The sequence below is a fragment of the Echinops telfairi genome, unplaced genomic scaffold, assembly GCF_000313985.2.
Source record: "Echinops telfairi isolate 266 unplaced genomic scaffold, ASM31398v2 ScPeMD7_1;HRSCAF=3_0, whole genome shotgun sequence".
In the NCBI taxonomy this organism is placed as follows: domain Eukaryota; kingdom Metazoa; phylum Chordata; class Mammalia; order Afrosoricida; family Tenrecidae; genus Echinops; species Echinops telfairi.
In genome coordinates, this window is record NW_022103896.1 from 19,283,864 (window position 1) to 19,304,386 (window position 20,523).

The 20,523-nt window shown below is 43.2% G+C and overlaps 1 protein-coding gene across 1 annotated transcript in view; it reads right to left on the reverse strand.

The window, feature by feature from the left end:
• Window positions 1–20,523, reverse strand: part of COL14A1 (collagen type XIV alpha 1 chain) — a 221,421-nt gene that overhangs the window by 151,159 nt on the left and 49,739 nt on the right. The window contains exons 6-12 of the mRNA XM_045287068.1: window positions 16,867–17,022; window positions 15,915–16,034; window positions 14,592–14,756; window positions 8,923–9,084; window positions 6,272–6,423; window positions 4,502–4,631; window positions 819–964 (exon numbers count right to left, since the gene is read on the reverse strand). Coding sequence (XP_045143003.1) covers window positions 819–964; window positions 4,502–4,631; window positions 6,272–6,423; window positions 8,923–9,084; window positions 14,592–14,756; window positions 15,915–16,034; window positions 16,867–17,022 — 1,031 coding nt within the window. The remainder of the gene's footprint in view (window positions 1–818; window positions 965–4,501; window positions 4,632–6,271; window positions 6,424–8,922; window positions 9,085–14,591; window positions 14,757–15,914; window positions 16,035–16,866; window positions 17,023–20,523) is intronic.

Below are 20,523 nucleotides of genomic sequence, written 5' to 3' on the forward strand. Positions count from 1 at the left end.
AAATGTTTTGAGAATGATGAGGGCAACATATGTACAAATGTGCTTGACACAATGGATGGATGTATGGATTGTGATAAGACCTGTACAAGCCCCCAATAAAATGATTAAAAGAAACACAGCAGTTTACAAAGTAGTATGTGTAGGAATCACCCTGGAAGTTGTGTCAACAATGCATTGAAGAACTCGATGGTGCCCACCTACTAGTGCTGAACATCTTTATCAAAGAGTCAGTAGAAGAATCCTCAAGAAAAGGGAGGAGATGCAGAACAGAATGTAAAAGTCTCATGAAAGCTAGACTTTCTAGAGCCTGGGGAGGGGGGGCAGGGCAGTAAATGAACTATTACTCTGAGATAAGCCTCAAACCTAGAAGCAAAAATAAATCTTTAAGTGTTCATAAAATCAAACAATAGTTCAGTTTAACTAGTAAGAAAGCCTGTCTTGAACATTATACTCCTAAGAACTATCATTGTGGGTCAAATTAGCAACAGCATCTTAAACATTAGGTAATAATTTTAAGGAGGTTGTGCTAATTAGGTAGGAAGAACTCAGAAGGGAAGAGTGAGATTTGCAATATCGTTGAATTGTACAATAAAATAAACAATTGTTTTAATGTACTGATGAAAGATGGGTAACTAAATTGTAACCAATGGATTTCTCTAGGTGGTGAGACTACAAGTGAAGTGGTTTAGTTTAGGGTCATTTTTTTTGTGGGGGGAACAATTGTTCATCTCAATTTTCTAAAATTTATATATCAATGTGTCATAGGAAAATTATTTGAAGGAAGTCAAGGATTTCACGAGCGGATAGTGAGTGGTTACCTCTTTTTCATCCCCAGCCAGCCCCTCAGTGAGAGGTGCATAGAGGATAAGATACCCCGATGCCCCCACGACCGGGTTCCACTTGACCCGGAGGCTGTTCTCGGTCACATCATACAACTCCAGGTCGGCAGCCATGGGTAAAGCAACTGGAAAAGAGTGGAGACACATCGATGGTCACACATTTATGAAAGTGCTCAAGTATCCCAGGTACTAGTGTTTTCAAAGTGAACTTAACTTCTATGTTAAATAACGCTCATCCTTAAACCTGTTCACACAAACCTGCCAGGAGGGTAAACACAGTGGAGGCTTTGAAGCCAGAGTGACCTCTTGTAGTTTTCTTAAATCCCACTCTGTGGATGGCTACAATTCTCTGGGAGCCAGCCAAGAGCAGGGACACTACTCTAACCATCAAGAAGGGAAAAACCTGGCATTCAACTATCATTAGAAATGTCTTGGAATCATTTAGGAAATGACAGACTGGGTGAGTGAATGAACAAATGCTCATTAACAAATTTACTTAATCAAAGTAGGTCACGAGACATAATTCAATCAGTAGCAAGGGGGGGGAAAGAAATAATCAAGAAATAAATCGGATCAGGCTTGAGAGAAATCCCAAAGGAATAAAGAATAAACTCCATGTTTCTAACTTTAAAAATTGCCACACACACACACCAACTTGAAACACTGTGGTTTCCAAATATAGTTTCAAACCTTGTGTAATCTGGTCCTGCCTTCTTTTCTAACCAGGATGTTATAGTTTGTCTTGGCGGACACTTGCAGCTCCGTTTAGATACTTCTCAACATGTGTCTATGGCACATCGTTGGACTAATGTGTATGCATGTTAACCGCCCCACCCAGTCTGTCAGAAACGTGGGTGAAGGGAGACAGCACAGGGTATAAAATGTGAAAATAAAAATAAAAAGAACTTCTAAATTGTCAAGGGTTCCTGAGGGCGGAAGGATGTGGGAGGGAGGGAAAACAAGAGGAGCTAATACCAAGGACCCAGGTAAAAAGAAAATGTTTTGGAAATGTTAATGACAATATATGTACAAATGTGCTTGTTACAATTGATGTATGGATTATTATAAGAGCTGCAAGAGCCCCAATAAAATGATATTTTAATAAAAATGATTTATTAAAATAAAGAATGATCATCTGGCTACATGTTATCTTAGTTTTAATTCCTTTTTACCAAGACAAAAAAAATCTGAAGGTAAGGAGTATGTCTGAGATATTTCTAAAAATTTGAAGTTCTAACCACAGCCGCACATATTTTTGCCAAGGACAAACCCAGTCACGGATTGAGAATGGCGACATTTTACCTGACACTGTCCAGCATTCGATCCTGGTAGTTGTTCTTGGGGATTTTATGTGATTACCAGTTTTTACCGCCCTACCAGGGCAGGGCTTTAGTTCGTCATTGCAGCACAGTGGCCAGCACATGCTGGGGACGTAATGTATAAACTGACTCAATGAGTAGGTGACGATGAGAGTTTTAAATGATGTCGTTCAAGGATTCTGCATATGAGTCTGTGTAGGACATGTCTTATCATGACCATGTTCAGGTACATAAGATCTTGGACTTAACTGGCCTACTAATCCCTTTTAGGGGGAAAAAAATTACTCAGTTCCCCCTCCCCTGGCACCAGCCATTAAAAACGTGTGTGCGATGCCCCTAAGCCAGGCTAACTGGAAGTCTCTGCTTGTGCCAGCATCCCAGGGGCTGGTATCTCCCACTTTGTGCACCACCGAGGTAAAGGGTTACTGGGGCTTTGAAGTTTGTTTGCAACGCAATGACCTGAATACTGAACCCAGATGTCACCGATAACACACTTCCACACATTAGGATTCTGTTGCGCAGGAAGCGATGGAAGCCTCTCGATCGCGTCTACAGACGCGTTTTCAGAAATCCTTCGTTAGGTGGCGACTTTCGTTTCCTCTCCCCCAGGAAGATTTCTGGACCCTTCTCACACCACTGAAATCTCTCTGGAGCCCACTCATTCCTCTTGGTGCCCCGCCACCGCCATCTCTCCCCTGCCTCCTGCCCCAGGGTCCACCGGGCTCCCTGAGCCCTGTGCCCTCCGGCTGAGCAGCTGGTCTGTTTCCTAGGTGACAGGCAGCCCACAGTCCATCGGACTCACAGCAGCCCCACAGGACGGAGCGGAGTGGGTTTCCCAGGTCTTCAGAGGAGCGTCTTGCCAGTTGTGCCTCCTCCCACGGCACTTGGTGAGTTTGAACCACTGTGGTTGCATTCGCATTTCGAAGACTTGCTTTAACACGGTCAATGGTTTGCGATTATTCTGGAAGGTAACACAATCCTCCGCACGGGCCCACCTTGCTCTGCCTCCCCCCTTCCTATGGTACCATCCTCCTCCTCCCTCCCTCTCTGGCCGCCTTTCTTTCCTTACTTGGGATTGGCATCCTTCTGCTGTCCAATTGCTTGCTCGACTTGGACAGCATTTTCTGGGCCACACCAAACACCCCACAGATGTTCCCTGTCCCTGCTCTATCTCGTTAAATACCATCCGTCACTCCACCGTGAGAAGACAATGAAAACTACCAACAATAATCACTCCCACTTGCTGCGCTCTTCCTCGGGGCAATGCTCCGAGGACACGCGCCTTCCCATCTCCCAGCCCCAAAGTTGCCAAAGTCAAATTTCCCGCCGCATACACCACTGTTACCATCTGTCTTTCTTTTCAGAGCGCACATCAAAGATTACCAATGCTTGCTGGTACATAAGACAAGCCTAACGAAAACTCACACGTGTCCGCACGGTGTCCTCAGAGCTCCATTACCACGCAACCACGCAAAGGAAAGATTTGGCACCACTACGCACAAAGGTCAGCTAATAGGGTGCAGTGCAAAGTGAGGATCGCTTCTGCTTAGGTTCGTAAGCTCCTTCTTGTCCAGTGGACAACGAGCTACTTGTAACTTTCTGTCTTTCTGTTCATCGTTGATTGTGTGTTGGGAACACTGCTTGTCTTATGATCGGCCTTCATTAGACAGTTATTCAATAAATGACTGTACTTTCTATCCTTGGGCACAGAGATGACTGTAAGCATACCAGAGTTTGCCAACACCCTGTCCAATGAGTGCTGTTCTGTATGGCGTCATCAAGCCGGTTCTGACTCATGGCAATGCTGTGTACAACCGAACAGTATACTACCCGGTCCTGCGCCAGCCTCAGAATTGCTACGTTGAGCCCATTGTTGCTGCCACTGTATCAGCACGTCTCAATGCTCCCCTTTTACTTTACCAAGTATGTGTCCTTTCCAAGAGACTGGTCCCTTCGGGTAACATGACCAAAGGACATGAGACAGAGTCTCGCCAGCTTCACGTCCAAGGAGCATTCTGGCTGCACAACTTCCAACTCAGATTTGCTTATGCTTTTTGGCAGTCAGTCCCTGGTACTTTCATTAATCTTCACCAGCACTATAATTCACGTACATTTATTCTTCTTTGGTCTTCCTTATTCAAGGTCCAACTTAATGTCCCAATAAGTAGAATCATCAAAACGAACCCACTACTCTATAGAGCATAGCAACTACTTTCAATGAATTTGATTCAGTATGTTCATCCATGCAGATGATACGGAATGCCAACTCCAGGGAAGGTCACCCAGGTAATGCCACACACTGGCAGACGAGCGGTAGAAATAAATACATATTTATTTACATACGTGTAGTTTCACTTCCACGGAGGCCTTCACTAGCGGTGTGGGAATATATTGCGAAGACCGCTATCTGATATTCAGTCAAAGACATCAGGCTCTTCAGCACTGTGGAAGATTCATGACCATCCACCACCACCTGTAAAAGGATAGTTCAAGGGATGAGGGCTCACACGCGGGACTGAAGTGAAGAAGCAAAAACAACCGGAGTAAGAACCTTTCCTAAAATACTCCTTTATTTGTGCCACATCCTTTCTTCCACCATGGTGCCATGGTAGTCACCTCTCCTTGAGTCCTGACAGGAGAGGACGGACCTTCTATGGAGTGGGTCCCCAAGTCCCTTATTCATTCACATCTCATAGAAACTGTGCCATCCTTGACCTGATTACCATCCTTTCCACAGCCACTTAATAACAGCAGACGTGTGATACAACTGCTGAGGAGCTTTGGTAAACAGTTTAAAGGTTAATTTGTCATGAAAAGATAGAACAATTGGAAGCACAGTGATTTTTTTAAGGTGCTGATTTAAAACTTTATGATCTATTTGTGTAAGACTCTTCTTTTTAATAAGAATCATAAACCCTGCCATCATACAGCAAGAATTGTGAAACACCCTGAGGTTAGTCCGAGGTTAGAGCCACAGGAAGGCAGATGTCATCAGGGTTTAATGCAGTCCCTGTGGGTTTGGGTATCAAAGATGGGAAGCAAGGGAGATCGGGTCATCTGACAATAAGTATTCCCGCCTAGATCGGCCAACTCATGAAATCAAGGCTGGCCACAGCTGCTTTAAAATGACTTCTCTATTACACTGTTCTCCACAAATGGGCAGGAAAAACTCCAGAGCCTGGAGGACTAGATTATATGACCACATCCTTTGGAGCACACAGACTTCCTTCAGACAGAAAGCTGAAATCACTCCCAAAGAAGAGAGAAGGCATGAATACCAAAAGGGGGCTCTGGCCAGATATCTACGAGAGCTTCTGATAAAATGAGTAAAATCTAAAAAAACAAACAAACAAAATGAAAAAGAGAAACCATTATCTCCTTATTCCTAGACTAAGAAGCTTTGGTAGTGCCATGGTGAAAACATCCAGATGTTAACCCAACATGTACCAGGCAATTTTAACCCACCAGCCATTCCATGGGAGAAATATATAGAAGTATGTGTCTGGAAATAGTATAGTCTTGGAAGCCCTATGAGTCCAGTTGTACTCCATACGACAAGGTCACTGTCATTGACTACATCTCCCCCCGATCTGTGCCACTTTGGGGATACCCTTATTCCCCAAATTGTGTGCCTCTCCCTCGTTTTGTGCTCTGCTATCACAGTTCTATGCCTTGTAAGCCCTAACCTCCAGGATGTTGATGATGCCGGATTAGAGGCAGTTAGGGTCATGAGGTAGGATGCAAACCACAAGGTCAATTTGTATCTTGGTTCAATCCCTTTTGAAATAAAAAAAAAGACATTAAAGAAGCAAGCAGAGATGAGCGGACCTCAAGACCAACAAGAAGAGACTGAGGGGAGAACATCTTTTGAACTGAGAAATGCCACACTGAGAACTCCTAGACCCAGGGGAAGGCAGATGCTAAGGTACATGGAGATCATGCTGTGAGGACCTTTCCCCCGAGCTCACAGAAAGAGAAAGCTCCCTCTAGATCTGGCCTTCTGAATCCCAACTACCCTGTGAGTCAATAAATGTGTATTATGAAAGCCCAACCCCTGCGGTATTGCTCTTGCACATGACTAGACAGAATCTCCTTGACAACGATGGATGTTACCTCCTCCGGCTTTCCACCCCTTGTCGGATAATACACAACTCTGTATTTTTCCACGTTTCCTGGGGCATGAGTCCAGTTCACCATAAAGCTTCTAGCAGTGACTTCAGAAATAATCAATTCCGTAGGTGGGCCAGTGGTGATGAGGGCTGAGGCTGAGTTAAGAAAAACAAACAACAACAACAAAACCATCAAATAAACCTCTTTCTCGGGTTGGTATTATGCTGGCCCTCCATGGATGATCTCTAGACAAGGTGACTCCTTACCAGAATAACTTCTTCCTCGATAAGCTATCCGTGCCTTTGTTTATGGATTCAAAAATATCAATGGCTAAATATTTATTACTATTCCACCTACTATGAAATTACAAACTTAAATATGACATAATCTCTGATCCAAGACACTTCTGATGAAGACATTACTCTAACACAGTACAGTGTAATATGAATTAACCACATGTGTATACTTTTGTAAGCTATTTAGAGGTATACGACTATCATTTGCCATTATTCTCCCTATTTTGCAGGTGAGAAAAACAAGGCACATAGGAGGTCATTGGCAGAGCTGACACTGACGCCCAGGCGTATCCTGAGCTCTGAGCCTGTGCTGTTGAGCACCAGAGGACCACCTCTAAAGTGCAGGTTTCAATGTATCCCATGGCCACTATGCAATAGTGAAAGGAAGAAAACAATGAACTAATGATATATATATATATGCGAGGAAATAGACTGCATATGCAGCTTATATGTGATACGTACATAACAAAGCAAATGATTCCATAATGATGTGAGACCAACGAATAAAATGCAAGTAGGTGAATACTCCTGAAAGATATTTGACGAAGATGCCAAGCATTTCGGTGGGAGAAAGGTGGTCTTTTCAACAGATGGTGCCTAGGCTAAGTGGTCCTTCATGGACTAAATATGAAGTTTGAACTAGACTCAAAACCTCCTGAAGAGATGAACCTAAACATGGATCATGGGTTTACATGTGAAAAATAAAATTATAAAACATTTAGAAAAAAATTAGAGAAAATCTTCAAGATGTATGTCCAGGTAAATAATTCTTAGATGTAGCACCAAACTTTTATTAAAAAATAAATTGGACTTTATCATAATTTAATTTTTTTGGGCTCTGCAAAAGACCTTCTTAGTACGGCTGAAAAAAAGTATATATAATAGCATAAAAATAATGATATATAACAATAACAAAAAGGGATCCTGGGGGGAAGGGGAGGGGAAGGAGAGGATGAAGGGGAGTTGATATCAAAGAGTTCAAGAAGAAAGAAAATGTTTCGAAACTGATTGTAGTAGCAATTGTATAATTATGCCTGATCAATTTGAATTATAGGATGTCATGACATCTGTAAGAGCTCCCAATAAAATGAGGAATATTTAGAAAAGACCTTCTTGGGATGGACAGATAAACTATACATTGGAAAAAATATTTGCAAGCCACATATCCAACAGGGGATTAGTAGGTATTAGGCTATAAAATTTTAAACTCTCAAAATGCAACAGTTAAAGAAAAAATAAAAACAACAACAAAACAACTAGAAATGGACATTCTGCTGAAGATTTACAGATTGCAAGTAAGTACATGAAAAGACATCACAGTGTATTAACCACCAGGAAATGCAAATTAAAACCACAATGTGATAATGCAGCACACCTGTCAGACTAGCTAGAATAAACAATAGTCACAATAATGAATGTTGCAATGAGGCAGAGAGCCTGGATGACTCATCTGTTGGTGAGAACGCCAAATAGCACTCTCAGTCTGGGCAACGGTTTGACAGTTGCTTAAAAAAATGAAATCTACAATTATCATTTGGACCAACATTTCTGGATAGTACCATCCCAGAGGACTAAAAACTCATATCAAAACCTGACAACAAATGTTCATGGCAGCTTTCTCCCAAATAGTCAAAAAACAGGCAACAGCGTCCTGTTCTTCAGTAGGTGAATGGTTCAACCCACTGTGTTATCTCCGGACCCAAGAAAGCAACACAGCAATAACAAGTGATCATGGTCAATACCACAACAGGATGACCTTTCCAAGAACTTATCTTGACCTTAAAAAGCTATTCCTATAAGATTGCATATTAATTGGGCCCAGGTACATAGCCTATTTGAAATGAAAGACTGACAAATGGAGAACAGATGAACGATGAAAGAGTGGGGCAGGAAGAATGTGGCCACAAAACGCAACACAGGAGACACTCAGGGCAGGGGGAGTGGCAACATTTGCCTCTTGGCTGGATCCATTCAGTATATTGACTGTGATATTGAACTGGGGTTTCACAAGAAGCTATCATTGGGGGGATCAAGTTAAGAGTATACACAGCATCTCTATACTATTTCTTGCATGCATGTGATAATCTAAAGAGCTCAATATTAAACGTTTGATTATATTAAAAACCCACAAAGCACTACATGTAACAATGCAGAGAATAGCTAGTTAGTGGCTCCCTCTCATTCCCACCATACCTTCCAATAGACTCCTTTTTCGACAATGTTGAACTGGGTCTTAGAGGACTAGAAGGCTCCGTTCAGAAAGTCAACATGAAAACCACTAAGACCTGGCGTAAACCTCAATGGACTTTATGGGGGTACCGCCCCCTCAGCAAAACCGCCGTCCTCTGTCGGCTGTACCTTTGATTTCCTCGGCCTGCTCTTCCACTCGGGAGCAGACGGTCCTGGTCAGGCTCTCCACCACGGTGTGCATCAGATCAAACTCGGCCACGTTGTACACGTGCGTGCTGTCGGGTTCGGAGGCGATCTCCTGCAGCTCACTCAGGTCCGCGTTCTTCACCCCTGGCGTGGAGAAGAAGAGGAAGGGTCCCGGGTTATCCACGCCTCCGTGAAGGAGCCCCTGCTGTAGGCCTGACCCAAGCCAGCAGCTTCCGCTGCAAGGAACACACCTGCTCCTTCAAAGAGGCAAGTGTCATATTGGATTATGTCACAAAATCCCCTCCAAAATCAGGTAAGAATGGCTGGATCGTCACTTCTGGTCAGTACTTCCTGACAGGAAGGTGGCTTTATAAAACCAACTACATAAAATGTTGTTTTCGTTACACTGAGATACTCCTAGGGAAAAATATCATAAATGCACACACAACACCCTGGTGGTACTATGGGTCATGCATTGGGCTGTTAGCAGTAAGGCTAGAAGTTCAAACCTACGAGCTGCTCTGTGGAAGATAAATGAGACTGTTTGCTACAGAAAGGTGTGCAGTCTGGGAAACCTTAATGAGATTGTTATGTCAAAATTAACTTGACGGCAGCGGGTTTCATACACACACTCACACACGTGCGTGTGCAAACATAGATGCTTCAAAAATTTATAGAAAAATTAAATTAAATGTTTTGTTGCACATAATTTTGCCACAATTTAAAAAATAATAATTACATGAGCAACAATGAGTACAAGGAAGAAGGAAACATTCTAAAACTGCTTGTGATAATGATTGTACAACTCTTCGTGATATGATTGAACCATTGAATTGTGTGATATGTGAATGAAGTACCAATAAAATTGTTTTTAAAAAATGAAACTAAAAGATGAATGAAATGTTTGTTTCTACAACTCTTTGAAGTTCCCCCGTGTGTAGTACATTGATACACTTTATTCGTCCGTCTAGGTATGTGTATGTAAATCATTTACACATCTCTAGATGTGGACCCAAGTCCTACATTGGTCACCATTTCCTCACACTGCCACTCAGACGCAGGACTTGATGGGGAGTGGACGTTCACTGGAAAATGACAGACGAAGCAGGAGGGGTTTACTCTCAGGAGGGTAGATGTCTTGTTCTTGGACTTCAACAAACAAGATTCTGGAAATCCCTGTCATTCCAATAACATGAGCATGCTACAAGAGACAGCTCAGGCCGGGAGGAGGGATCACTGGTGGCAACAGAACTGTCTCATTCATCTATCGCCCAACCTTCCGGGCACTGAGCAACACAGAGGTCGCCGCTGTCCAAGAGCTATTTGCTTTATGAGTTAATTTGTGATTATCAAATAACAAACACTGATAATTTCCAGACTTTAAAAAAAAGCCCAAATCACATCTGGATGCATCCTCTTAATTTTTTTTTGTTTAAAAATGAATCTAATGACAATAATAATCTATAACTTATCAAGGTTTCATGAGGGAGGATGAGCGGGGGAGGAAGGGGGAATAAATGGGGAGCTGATATCAGGGGCTCAAATAAGAAGAGAATGCTTTGAAAATGATGATGGCAGCATATGTGCAAATGTGCTTGACACACTGGAGGAATGTATGCATTGTGATAAGAGATGTAAGAGCCCCCAATAAAAGTATTTAATTAAAAAATGAATCTATCCATTATTAACAATACCAGAAAAGGGAGGAGCTGCAAATGAACCCACCATCAGTATAAGGGGTTTCTTCTGGATGACAAAGGAAGGGGGTGAGGAGTCTGCGGTGTCTCTTCCCTGATGGGCTTCTACCATAGCTTATAATGCACATCTTCACCTGTGTCCGCAATGGCAGACAGCATAACACCAGCACATGCTGAGACTATGAACTTAGTGCCAATAATGTTTCCTAGGGCATCCGGTTCAAGCCACCAGCAAGTTGAGACTCACACAGGAATATTCTTTATATATCAGCAGATCCACAAAGGCGAGAGGACAAGAAAACAAACTCACTGCCATGTGTAAATGCCAATTCTTCGTGGCCCCGTTGGGACCCTGTGTAGACATTCATCCCATCAGCCCTCAGCTGTACGACTGACTGCTTGTGCTCAAAAGGAAGGCCCAAAGGTGGACTTCTCAAAAATCAACCAGGGAACATGCTAGGGAGCAAGTTTCAACTCTGACATACAGGAGGTTGCCATGAACCAGAATCAATTCGATGGCAATTTGTGGCACTGGCTTTTCGTGTGTGTGTGTGTGTGTGTGTGTGTGTGTGTGTGTGTGTGTGTGTGTCCGCGTGCACACGTGACTTGAGTAAACGTTTATGGGACAGCTTGGTTTTCTGTTCAATCATTCATACACATGTAGTTTCATGAGACCTTGATTGCGGTCCCCACAATGGATGTAGACCTTTCTCCCGTGTTTCCCAGCTTCATCCGCACTTCTTGGCCCTCCATTTGCTTTCTGAACCGGGTATTTGCTGCCTTCTTGCTCTCCTGTGGTTGGCTGTCCTAAGAAGTGTGCATCTCCCTGTTGTCTTTCAGCTTCTACCCATAAGAATATTCTAAGGTCGACTGAGCAGTTGAATCGTATATGCGAATTATACTCCAATAATTAAAAGAAAGAAAGAATATTCTAGAGTCCCAAATCTGCCTCTCGCTCCCTTAGTCAAATAAAATCGTCTGACCACAGAGATGAGCAAGGGAATGGTCACCTTGACTTCAGATGAATGTGTTTTATAAGAACTGAGTCTTGCTCAGCTTTGCGCCCCAGGGCCCAGCACAGCTCCTGACACAGAGAAAAGAATAGAATGCTGCTGAAGTGAAACTTTCTGCACACCACACTGGAACGCGTTCCTCTCGCTCTTGCTGGAGGCCCTGCAAAGAGTGCTGCGACCCTGGAAGGCGAGAAACCCTAAGGCCACGCCAATCGGAATCGGCTTCTAGAGCAAGCCTGACAGTTGCCTTTGGAACTGAAGTTGCACTTGGGTAAGAAGTCAGCTTATTACCCATAGAAGTTCCAGAGGTGTGTGCTGACTCATGTTTAATAATCGGCTTCCAGCCCTGGATTATAGTACTTGCCAATTTATCTAGTGTAAATACACCCGCCGTGGTTGATTTCAAACCACTAAGCTGAGGTCACAGATTGTGGATTTGGGAAGAGATGCATACAATCAAAACTGATTCTGGTGAACCGATAAACCACGAAGACATAACAGCCACCCACATAGATACCAAATAATAAGGTTGGAATGAAACAAAATCAAAACCTAAACAACATTTAGTCTAAATTTCCCCCCAGTATTTCTTTGGCTCTCTCTCTCCTGTGTGTAGATAAAGTAGCTTTCACTGACAGCATTTTATAATGGCTTTGACCATAAGAAAAAAGATGCACTTCTTTTATTTTCATCTTCCAAAAGCATTTAGATTTTTAAGACAAAGGGTTATATTGCTGTCTTAGAAACCCTCTAGTCACACCAAGTTCCTCAAAAACCATTTTAATGGACACCCATTCAGAGTCAAGGACTAGTTAGGTGTAGGGGATGGGAAGCTGAAGACATAACCTTGATTTCCAGAAGCTAACTGTCCAGAGCTGGCGCCCCTTGCTCATTACTCTCATTACTGGTGTGTCTATTCTACAGCAACGCACAGTGGCTCTATAGAACATAGTAGCACTGCCCCATAAGGTCTCCGATGTTGCAACCTTATGGAGACAGACTGTCACATCTTTCTGTCTCCTGCAGAACAGACGTCAGCAGCTAAGCACTTAGCCACTGCACCAGCAAGATGCCTTCCAGGGGCGCTGCAGGAACAGGGGAGGAAGAACATGGCTTCAATAAAAGCACACCTCTATGTGCTTCAGAAGCTGTTCCCAGACAGGACGGAGCTGGATGCTAGGAGGAAAGTTCTGAGACGGTGACTGCCTATAAACCTGCTCTGGTGAAACAAAAAAGCAGAGATCTGGAAAGCCTTTCAGCTCTTTCTCTAAAGGGGAGAGAGCCGTCAACCGCCAATGGATTCACCAGTCGTTCTCAAGACTGAAATGCAGAAGTCATCTGGGTACATTTTTAAGGTATAGATTGACAGGCTTCTATTGTCTGGATGTTTTGACTAACAAGGCTATTAAAATGGGATCTTCACATCTGGATTTTCTATAGTGCCACCTGGTATGTCTCTCCTAACCGGAGTAGAAGTAGAAGGTGGAAGAATAGCCCCTCCTGATAATTTACAGAGAGTAGACTGCATTATGTTCCCTGTAAAGGGCGGGAAGCTAAATACACTTTAACGAGACTCGAGACTGACCCCATATAGGGCAGTCCAATATGCAAACCATGATGAAACAGGCCATTTATAATAGCCAACTTTCAATGTCTTCAGGGCCCTGTTGAAAATTTTGTTGTGGCATGTTTATCTGCATCTGCATGCTGCTTGGGTATTGGACTTTTTCCCTCCGTTTAGAAAGTTTGTCAGACTTTAGTAAATAGAAGACCCTCCTGCTGTCAAAGAAAATGCCAACATTCAAATCAGGTGCAAAGCCATACCCTCTAATAATGTGCAGTGATTCTGAATAGAGGCTATTTCCAGGCTTCTGAAAAGCAATGAAACTTCATAAAGGATTGGTCCCTCGAGAAAATAATCCTGCAAATCGAGAACTCTGTGCGCTCTGTAAGCAGTGGCAAAACCCTAATCCCTGGAAAACAGTATGCTGGTTTCTCTCTATCCTGCCAGAGAACAGACCACAATGAGGTGGCATCAATGAGACGGGAATGGTGGTGGTGATGGTGGTAGGTGCCCTTGAGTCTGGCCTAACTCACAGTGACCCTACGTCCAACAGACCCAAGCACGGCGCAGTCCAGCGCCACCCTCACAATCATCGCTCTGCCAGAGCCACTGTGTTCAGCCATATCGTTAACAGTCTTCTGCTTCCATGCTGACCTTCCACTAAAGACACTTCTGACTACATAAATGCACAAAATCATAGGCCTAGACTTCATATGCACAACTTTTTAAAAAGTATTTTATTGGAGGCTCGTACACCTCTTATCACAACCCATCCATCCATCCATTGTGTCAAGCACATTTGTACATTTGTTGCCATCATCATTCTCGAACATTTGCTTTCTGCTTAAGCCCTTGGTAACAGCTCCTCATTTTTCCCCCTCCCTCCCAGCTCCCTCATGAGCCCTTGATAATTTATAAATGATTATTTTGCCATGTCTCACACTGTCCGACGTCTCCCTTCACCCACTTTTCTGTTGTCCATCCCTCAGGGAGGAGGTTATATGTAGATCCCTGTATTCGGTTCCCCCTTTCCACCACCCCCCATCCTCCACCCTCCCGGAATCGCCACTCTCACCACTGGTCCTGAAGGGATCATCTGTCCTGGATTCCCGGGGTTTCCAGTTCCTATCTGTACCAGCATATGCACAACTTCTCATGCACGACGCCTCACCTACCTACAGAGCTTCCCACTGTAGAACGCAGGACACTTACCCTCAATTCCATTTCAAAGGTTAGGGAACTGGGCTCAGATCTGAGTTCTGCTTCATAGCAGGACTATGCTTGTGCCGGGCCCAGGCCTCCGCGTCTCCAGTGAAGAGCTCCCTGACATCAATCACACTCAACTCTTGTTGGGACAGGACAGTAACCCTCACATACCTATGGCAAACAGCTCTACACCAGACTCGCGAAGGTTTCTGGATGGGGGGATAATATCATCTTGGGATTTTCCATCAGTGATTAAAATGCCAATTTTGGAGACTCCAGTCCTTGCTCCTGCTTCTGGCTTAAAACTGTTTTCAAAAATATAGTTCAAGGCAAGACCTGAGGGCAAAAAGGGAAAAATAAACACAAGCCAACCATCGCTATTAAAAGCCTTCCAATTTTACAAAATGCAACCACAGACGAGTAACTTATTGAGCTAAAAGATTTTTTATTAGCTGTAAGTCTTCATTTTTATGAGATTTTCCTTGACAGTTCTTGTGGAAAGCTAAAGGTCACCATAGCAGGAAAATAGCTAATTGAGCACAGCATCGTTTCAGAAGTGAATCTGTATTTCAAACAAGCAGCGGTTCGCATTCACGGTCACCGACATTAGAAAACGTGAACTATCTAAGCCTTTAGGATGAAGCTAGAATGAATACCCACTGTCTCAAAATACCATCACCATCTCATCACTGTTGTTCAGGATGACCCAAAGAAACAAACATCTCTCTTTTAGAAGTCGTGGGTGAAGATCAGAGAAGATAATCAGATCTCTGCTTTTTTCATGTGACCCTTTCCCCACGGGAAGAAGAAGAAATGCCACCATGTTGTTAAGAGATGTTTGCGGAGTTGTTTTCTGGCTGGATGGATAAAAATCCTATTCTTTTATGCCTTCAACGAGCAAAGCAACAGTCAGGATTTCAGAGGTTTTTTTTAAAAGAGAGAGAGAAAGCATCCATATTGCTTTAAGCTCAGCATCTGAACTGCGGTGCCTGTGGCAGGAAAGAGCATGTCCGAAGGTTAAACCCCATGAGCAGGCCCGGGAGTGTGCCCTGGGGCAGCACAGGCTGCATGCTCTGACACGACTCGCCATCACGAACACTGGTAAACCAAAGATCCCCAAACACTCTCATGGTAAATTCAGATTTGCAGATGAACTGCAAAGAAACTCCCTTCTTTGAAAATAAAAGAAAACACTGCGTTTCCATGTAAGCACCACCGTGGCCAGAGAAGGAAAAGAGGTAAGAAGAGAAGATAAAGAACTGGAGGATGTTAGCCAGCTTCCTTCTGGTGCAGCCAAGCTTTCCCTGTTCACAAGGCAGGAGAAGGAGATGTCTGGGTTGGAACTCTCTTACCGAGTTTGGGGAAGGAGCCATCGTGAGTCTGTGGGGCTGGTTTGGTAGAGAAATACCAGGCTAACCTTGCTGTCGGTGGAGAGAGCAAAGCCATTCTTTGGTTAGATAATGTTGCTCAGCATGTGGTCTGAACCATACATACCTGTCAGAGTGTTCCCCCCCTTGTAAGGTAGATTTCGGACAGCTTCGATCACCTCATCCTTGGTGCTGAAATCATTCAAGTGCCATTCAATTCTGGGGTCACCGCTATACTGTGCAAGGCCTGGAAAAGAGAGATGGGAAAATCCCACCCATCGTGACGGGTCCCTCCGAGACCGAGTGACAGAGCTTAGATTCCTGGAAACATCTTTTGGTTTGGTTTGGTTTTTTCACTGTCTGCCTATGTACTTTCTTTTTTAAAAAAATCCTGAAATTTTTTTTTCAGGAGGAAAAAAAACACAAATAAATAATGCTAGACATTTCATGTGCAAATACAGTCTTTTAAAAATGTGAAATACCAAACAAGTGTTCATTTCTAAATCGCCAGAGATATATACTCCCTAGCTACCAAGGGGTCTAAGTTCACTGCTTCAATTGATGTCAGGAATTGCCTTCAATGACTATGTAAAAGTCATTGAGATTAAAAAAAAGATACAGTGAATATAGAGCTTAAAGATTTACAACTCCTTCTTTTGCATTGATGTTGGCTAGAATCAATTTGGCAATGAAGATTTTGTCCCATGAAACTATTTTGATTTTCACAGTTCAGCCATCCACTGGATTCAACTGTTCCTTTTCAATAAAAAGAATATTGCTATAAGCTAGTTTCTTTTAGACCAACCCTAACTTTTAAAACTTGCTATTATTATCAGGCCAAGGGATTTTTATGTTTCAGAGAATTAAAATTAACCCCATGATGAATTGGATGACAGTACCATAGCAAAAATTACAAGTGAATATTTATTGGTCCAAAGCTATCCTGTGGGGGAGCATCACCTACAGGTGATCTTGTCAAGGTGAAGGTCATTTGAAACAAGTTTTTGAAAGGTCTTTAAAAGCTCCCCAGCCCTTTTCCCTTGACAGCTGACTGCTGCGAGGAATAATGGAAAAAGTACCGATCCGCGTCTTCTCAGCATCCACATTGAAAGCGGTGACCAGGTTTTCCAGGAAAAGCCGCACCAGTCGGAAATTGAATCTTCCAATACTCCACGAGCCATCGACCAGGATGACAATATCCGCAATGGCTGGGGTTTCGCAGACAAATTTCACTTCTGCAAGGACAGACCCAAAAGGCACACAGGTCACCCTCTGCATTTGGAAAGGGGGTGAATCTATGGACACGTCTTCCAGATAACTGAGTGCTAAGAAGACCATAAAGTTTTCATTGAAGCAGCCCTCCTTTTACAACCCTTTCCTTAAAGGCAGCTTTACTGGGAGAAAACTGTGGTAACTGGCTGGCAGCTGGGCCAGTGTCCTGGAAATCATTAGCAAACTACTGGCAGGTTCGCCTCGACCTGGCAACACAAGCGCTCTGCATAGTTGAGAAAGCAGTGTCTGTGCACAGCCCTCCAGCCTTGGGCTTCAGCCTGCAGATCTTTCCAGGAACGATCCCAGCAGCAGCGGCAGCTGCAGCTGCTGCCACGTTGGGCCAATCAAGTGCACCGGAAGATGGATGGGGAGTAAGGCAGTGGCCCGCAGACTCCGGGTGTCTATCTAACAGGAAGTGACAGGAAAAGAGGAGCATTCAAGGGACAGTCGGCACCATAAGGTTAACCTAAAGCTGCACAGGTCTTGGCTGAAGTGGGAAAGGCCATGGAAAGAAAAGAAAGAAGAAGAAAAAACACCGAGAAAGAACCGAAGAGTGTCTCGAAATTCATTTTCTTCTGCACATTGTGTCTATGTGACCATAGGATTATTTTGTCTCTAAAAACACTCTGTGGAACATTGCAGGCATGGATAAGGGTGGTGTTGGAACAAGAGGAGAAATGGAATTATTGTCACTGAAATGGGACATGTGGCTGCGTCAGAAAGGTCAAATGTTTTGTTACATATATGAAAGGACTTCCAAATCGTGGAAACACGCCATTATCGGTTCGTTCCATGTTCCCAGCTCCTGCTGAAGCCCCCTGCCATCTGTCACAATAAAACACAAACGTTTTAAAATATTGCCAATTCAAGTTGAGATGTTCACATGCCCAAACGATGCACCAGACTTGAACGTCCTGCTAGGAAAACCCAGAGCCAAACTCACTCCACAGTCGACGCAGACACGGAGCGACCCTTGATGCAAAGGGAGAGAAAGTATCTCACAGACAATTTTTCTATTGGTTACATAATATTTTGTATATGTTGAGTTAAAAGAATATATATACTATTTTAATATATATCTTAGTCTTTTGGAGGTAATTGGGTTTTTTTTTTTTAAGGCTGCTTTAGGTCTCAGCATAATGATCCATAAAATAATGCCAAGTGAAGACATGAAAAAATAATAATAATTTGTAAATTATCAAGGGTTCATGAAGGAGGGGGAGGGAGGAGGGAATGAGGAACTGATACCAAGGGCTCAAGCAGAAAGAAATGCTTGAAGACGGTGATGGCAACATATGTACTTGTGTGCTTAAGACAATGGATGGATGGATGGATGGATTGTGATAAGAGTTATAGAAGCCCCCAATAAAAAAATTTTTTTTTAAATGCCAAGTGGTTGGAGTGTAGCTATCTAAGGAACTACCCTCGGGTACTTCGGCACTGTTAGCCATCGTAGAGAAGAAGGAGATGGCCACATCTTTCAAACAAAGGGAGGAGAGCACGTGCTACAGTGTGCTATGCATTGAACTGCTAGCCGTTAAGGTCAGCGTACGAACCCCTCAGCCACTCTTCTGGAGAGAGAGGAGGCTGTCTACTCCTGGGAAGACTTCCAGTTTGGATCGCTATGAGTCCGAAGTGACTCGATGGTACTGAGTTTAGGTTTTCTGCTCTTGGCTTTGTTTGCCTGTTTGCTTTAGTTACAAACAAAGAATAGGCTGCCGGAGAGTCGGGCAGGTTTTTGCTGCCAAGATGAGAAAACCATACTGTTATTCACGTAAAGTCAAAATCAAGGATTACACCCTAAAGCGCTTTAAGGTCATTTTTTAATGTCATAGAATGGTTAGCACCTTTCATAGCATTGCTTCACACTACTTATTTGTTTGTTTGTTTCTTCCAAAAGAGTTGCTTAACATTGCTGCATTAGAACATTAATCATGAATTGTGTGTGCATGTGTTTGTGTATAATGAAACACCAAACTCACTACCACCAAGTCGAGGCCAACTCCTAATGACCCTACAAGACAGAAATGCCCCTGTGCATTTCTGAGACTGTGGCCCTTTGCAGGAGTAGAAAGCCCCATCTTTCTCCTGGAGCACGGCTGGTGGTTTCAAACTGCTGGCCCTGTGGTTATCAGTCCATCTCCTAACCACTACACCAACAGAGTTCCATATTTCTGTGTGCCCATAGCAAGTTCTCAGTTGCATTAAACATAAAAACAACAATAAAACATATTTTTTTTAATAAAAAATACATATGAAGTGTATTTTTTAAATGAAAATACAGAATTGCTCATCAATCAACTGAATATATTTTGTATGGAACAAATATAGTTGAGCTACGATGGATGGGGTAGGCCATTGAATATATGTGTCTCTATCGCCCAGGTCAAACTTTGCTAAAAGGATCCTGATTTTGTTCCTGACACAAGTATGTTCGGGATACCTAGGTGGGGTAAATGGACTTTCCAATGGAATACTAAGATCCACATGATGGAAGCTGAAGAGCACAACTCAATCCCAACTCTCTGTGTTACAGTTTGGGGCACCACGCCCTCTCTGGTGAATAACCAAATACAAAGCCAGCATCGACTTGGGAGTCAGTCCTACTGGACGACACTGGACAAACTTGGAAAGCAATAATGTAAAGAATCACAAGAGTGGGAATAATTTGGTGTGGGGACCTAAGCAGGGAAAACTAAAGTCTGACCAAGACTCGAGAACACGTTTTATTCTGCTTTTATGGGGAAAGCTTACCTCGAAGACGGGGTCATTTTCCTTCTCTATCGAAGCTGGTAGGGATGTGGTTTCACTAACTAACTGTTGGAGCACACTGCAGCCAGGGCCTTAGGAAAGGAACCATCGCTCTCTGTCTCTTTGGGGGAGGGGTGTGGAAATTGGTCTTTTCTCTACTAGCTGGCTATTTCCAACTGAAGACGGCTCTATTTACTTAACTCAGTCAACTGATTTTGACTTGGAGATCCACGTCAAGCTGTTTCTATAAAGCTCTTAAGATTCACAGTCAATGAACTATACATGGAAAGATTGATCCATTGATGACACGGATATTTCCCAGGTGTTCAACAAGACAAGAAAGCAAAAAGACAAGTTGGAGCTGGAAGACAATAGGTACAATATAGTCAAGTGGCAAGGATTCATGTCGACACTGGAGACGCAAACATGAATAGACACTTCAGACAATAGAAACTATAAAGAATAACTGTGTTTGTATGAGAGAGAGAGCGAGATGGTGGGAGCTGCTACTTGATTTTAAAAAGCATAAAATTAACAAATCAAAATTATTCCTTTTAAATCATATTTGGTTTTGTTCTTGTTGCATTCACATGAAAAACCTACGGAGAGTTCCTGTCCAACTGCATACAGTGTTCCTTCTGCGGTCACCAGGTTCATTCATGGAAAAGGAAGAGCTGGCAGAGAAAGTCTTTTCTTGACAGCTCAACTCCTAC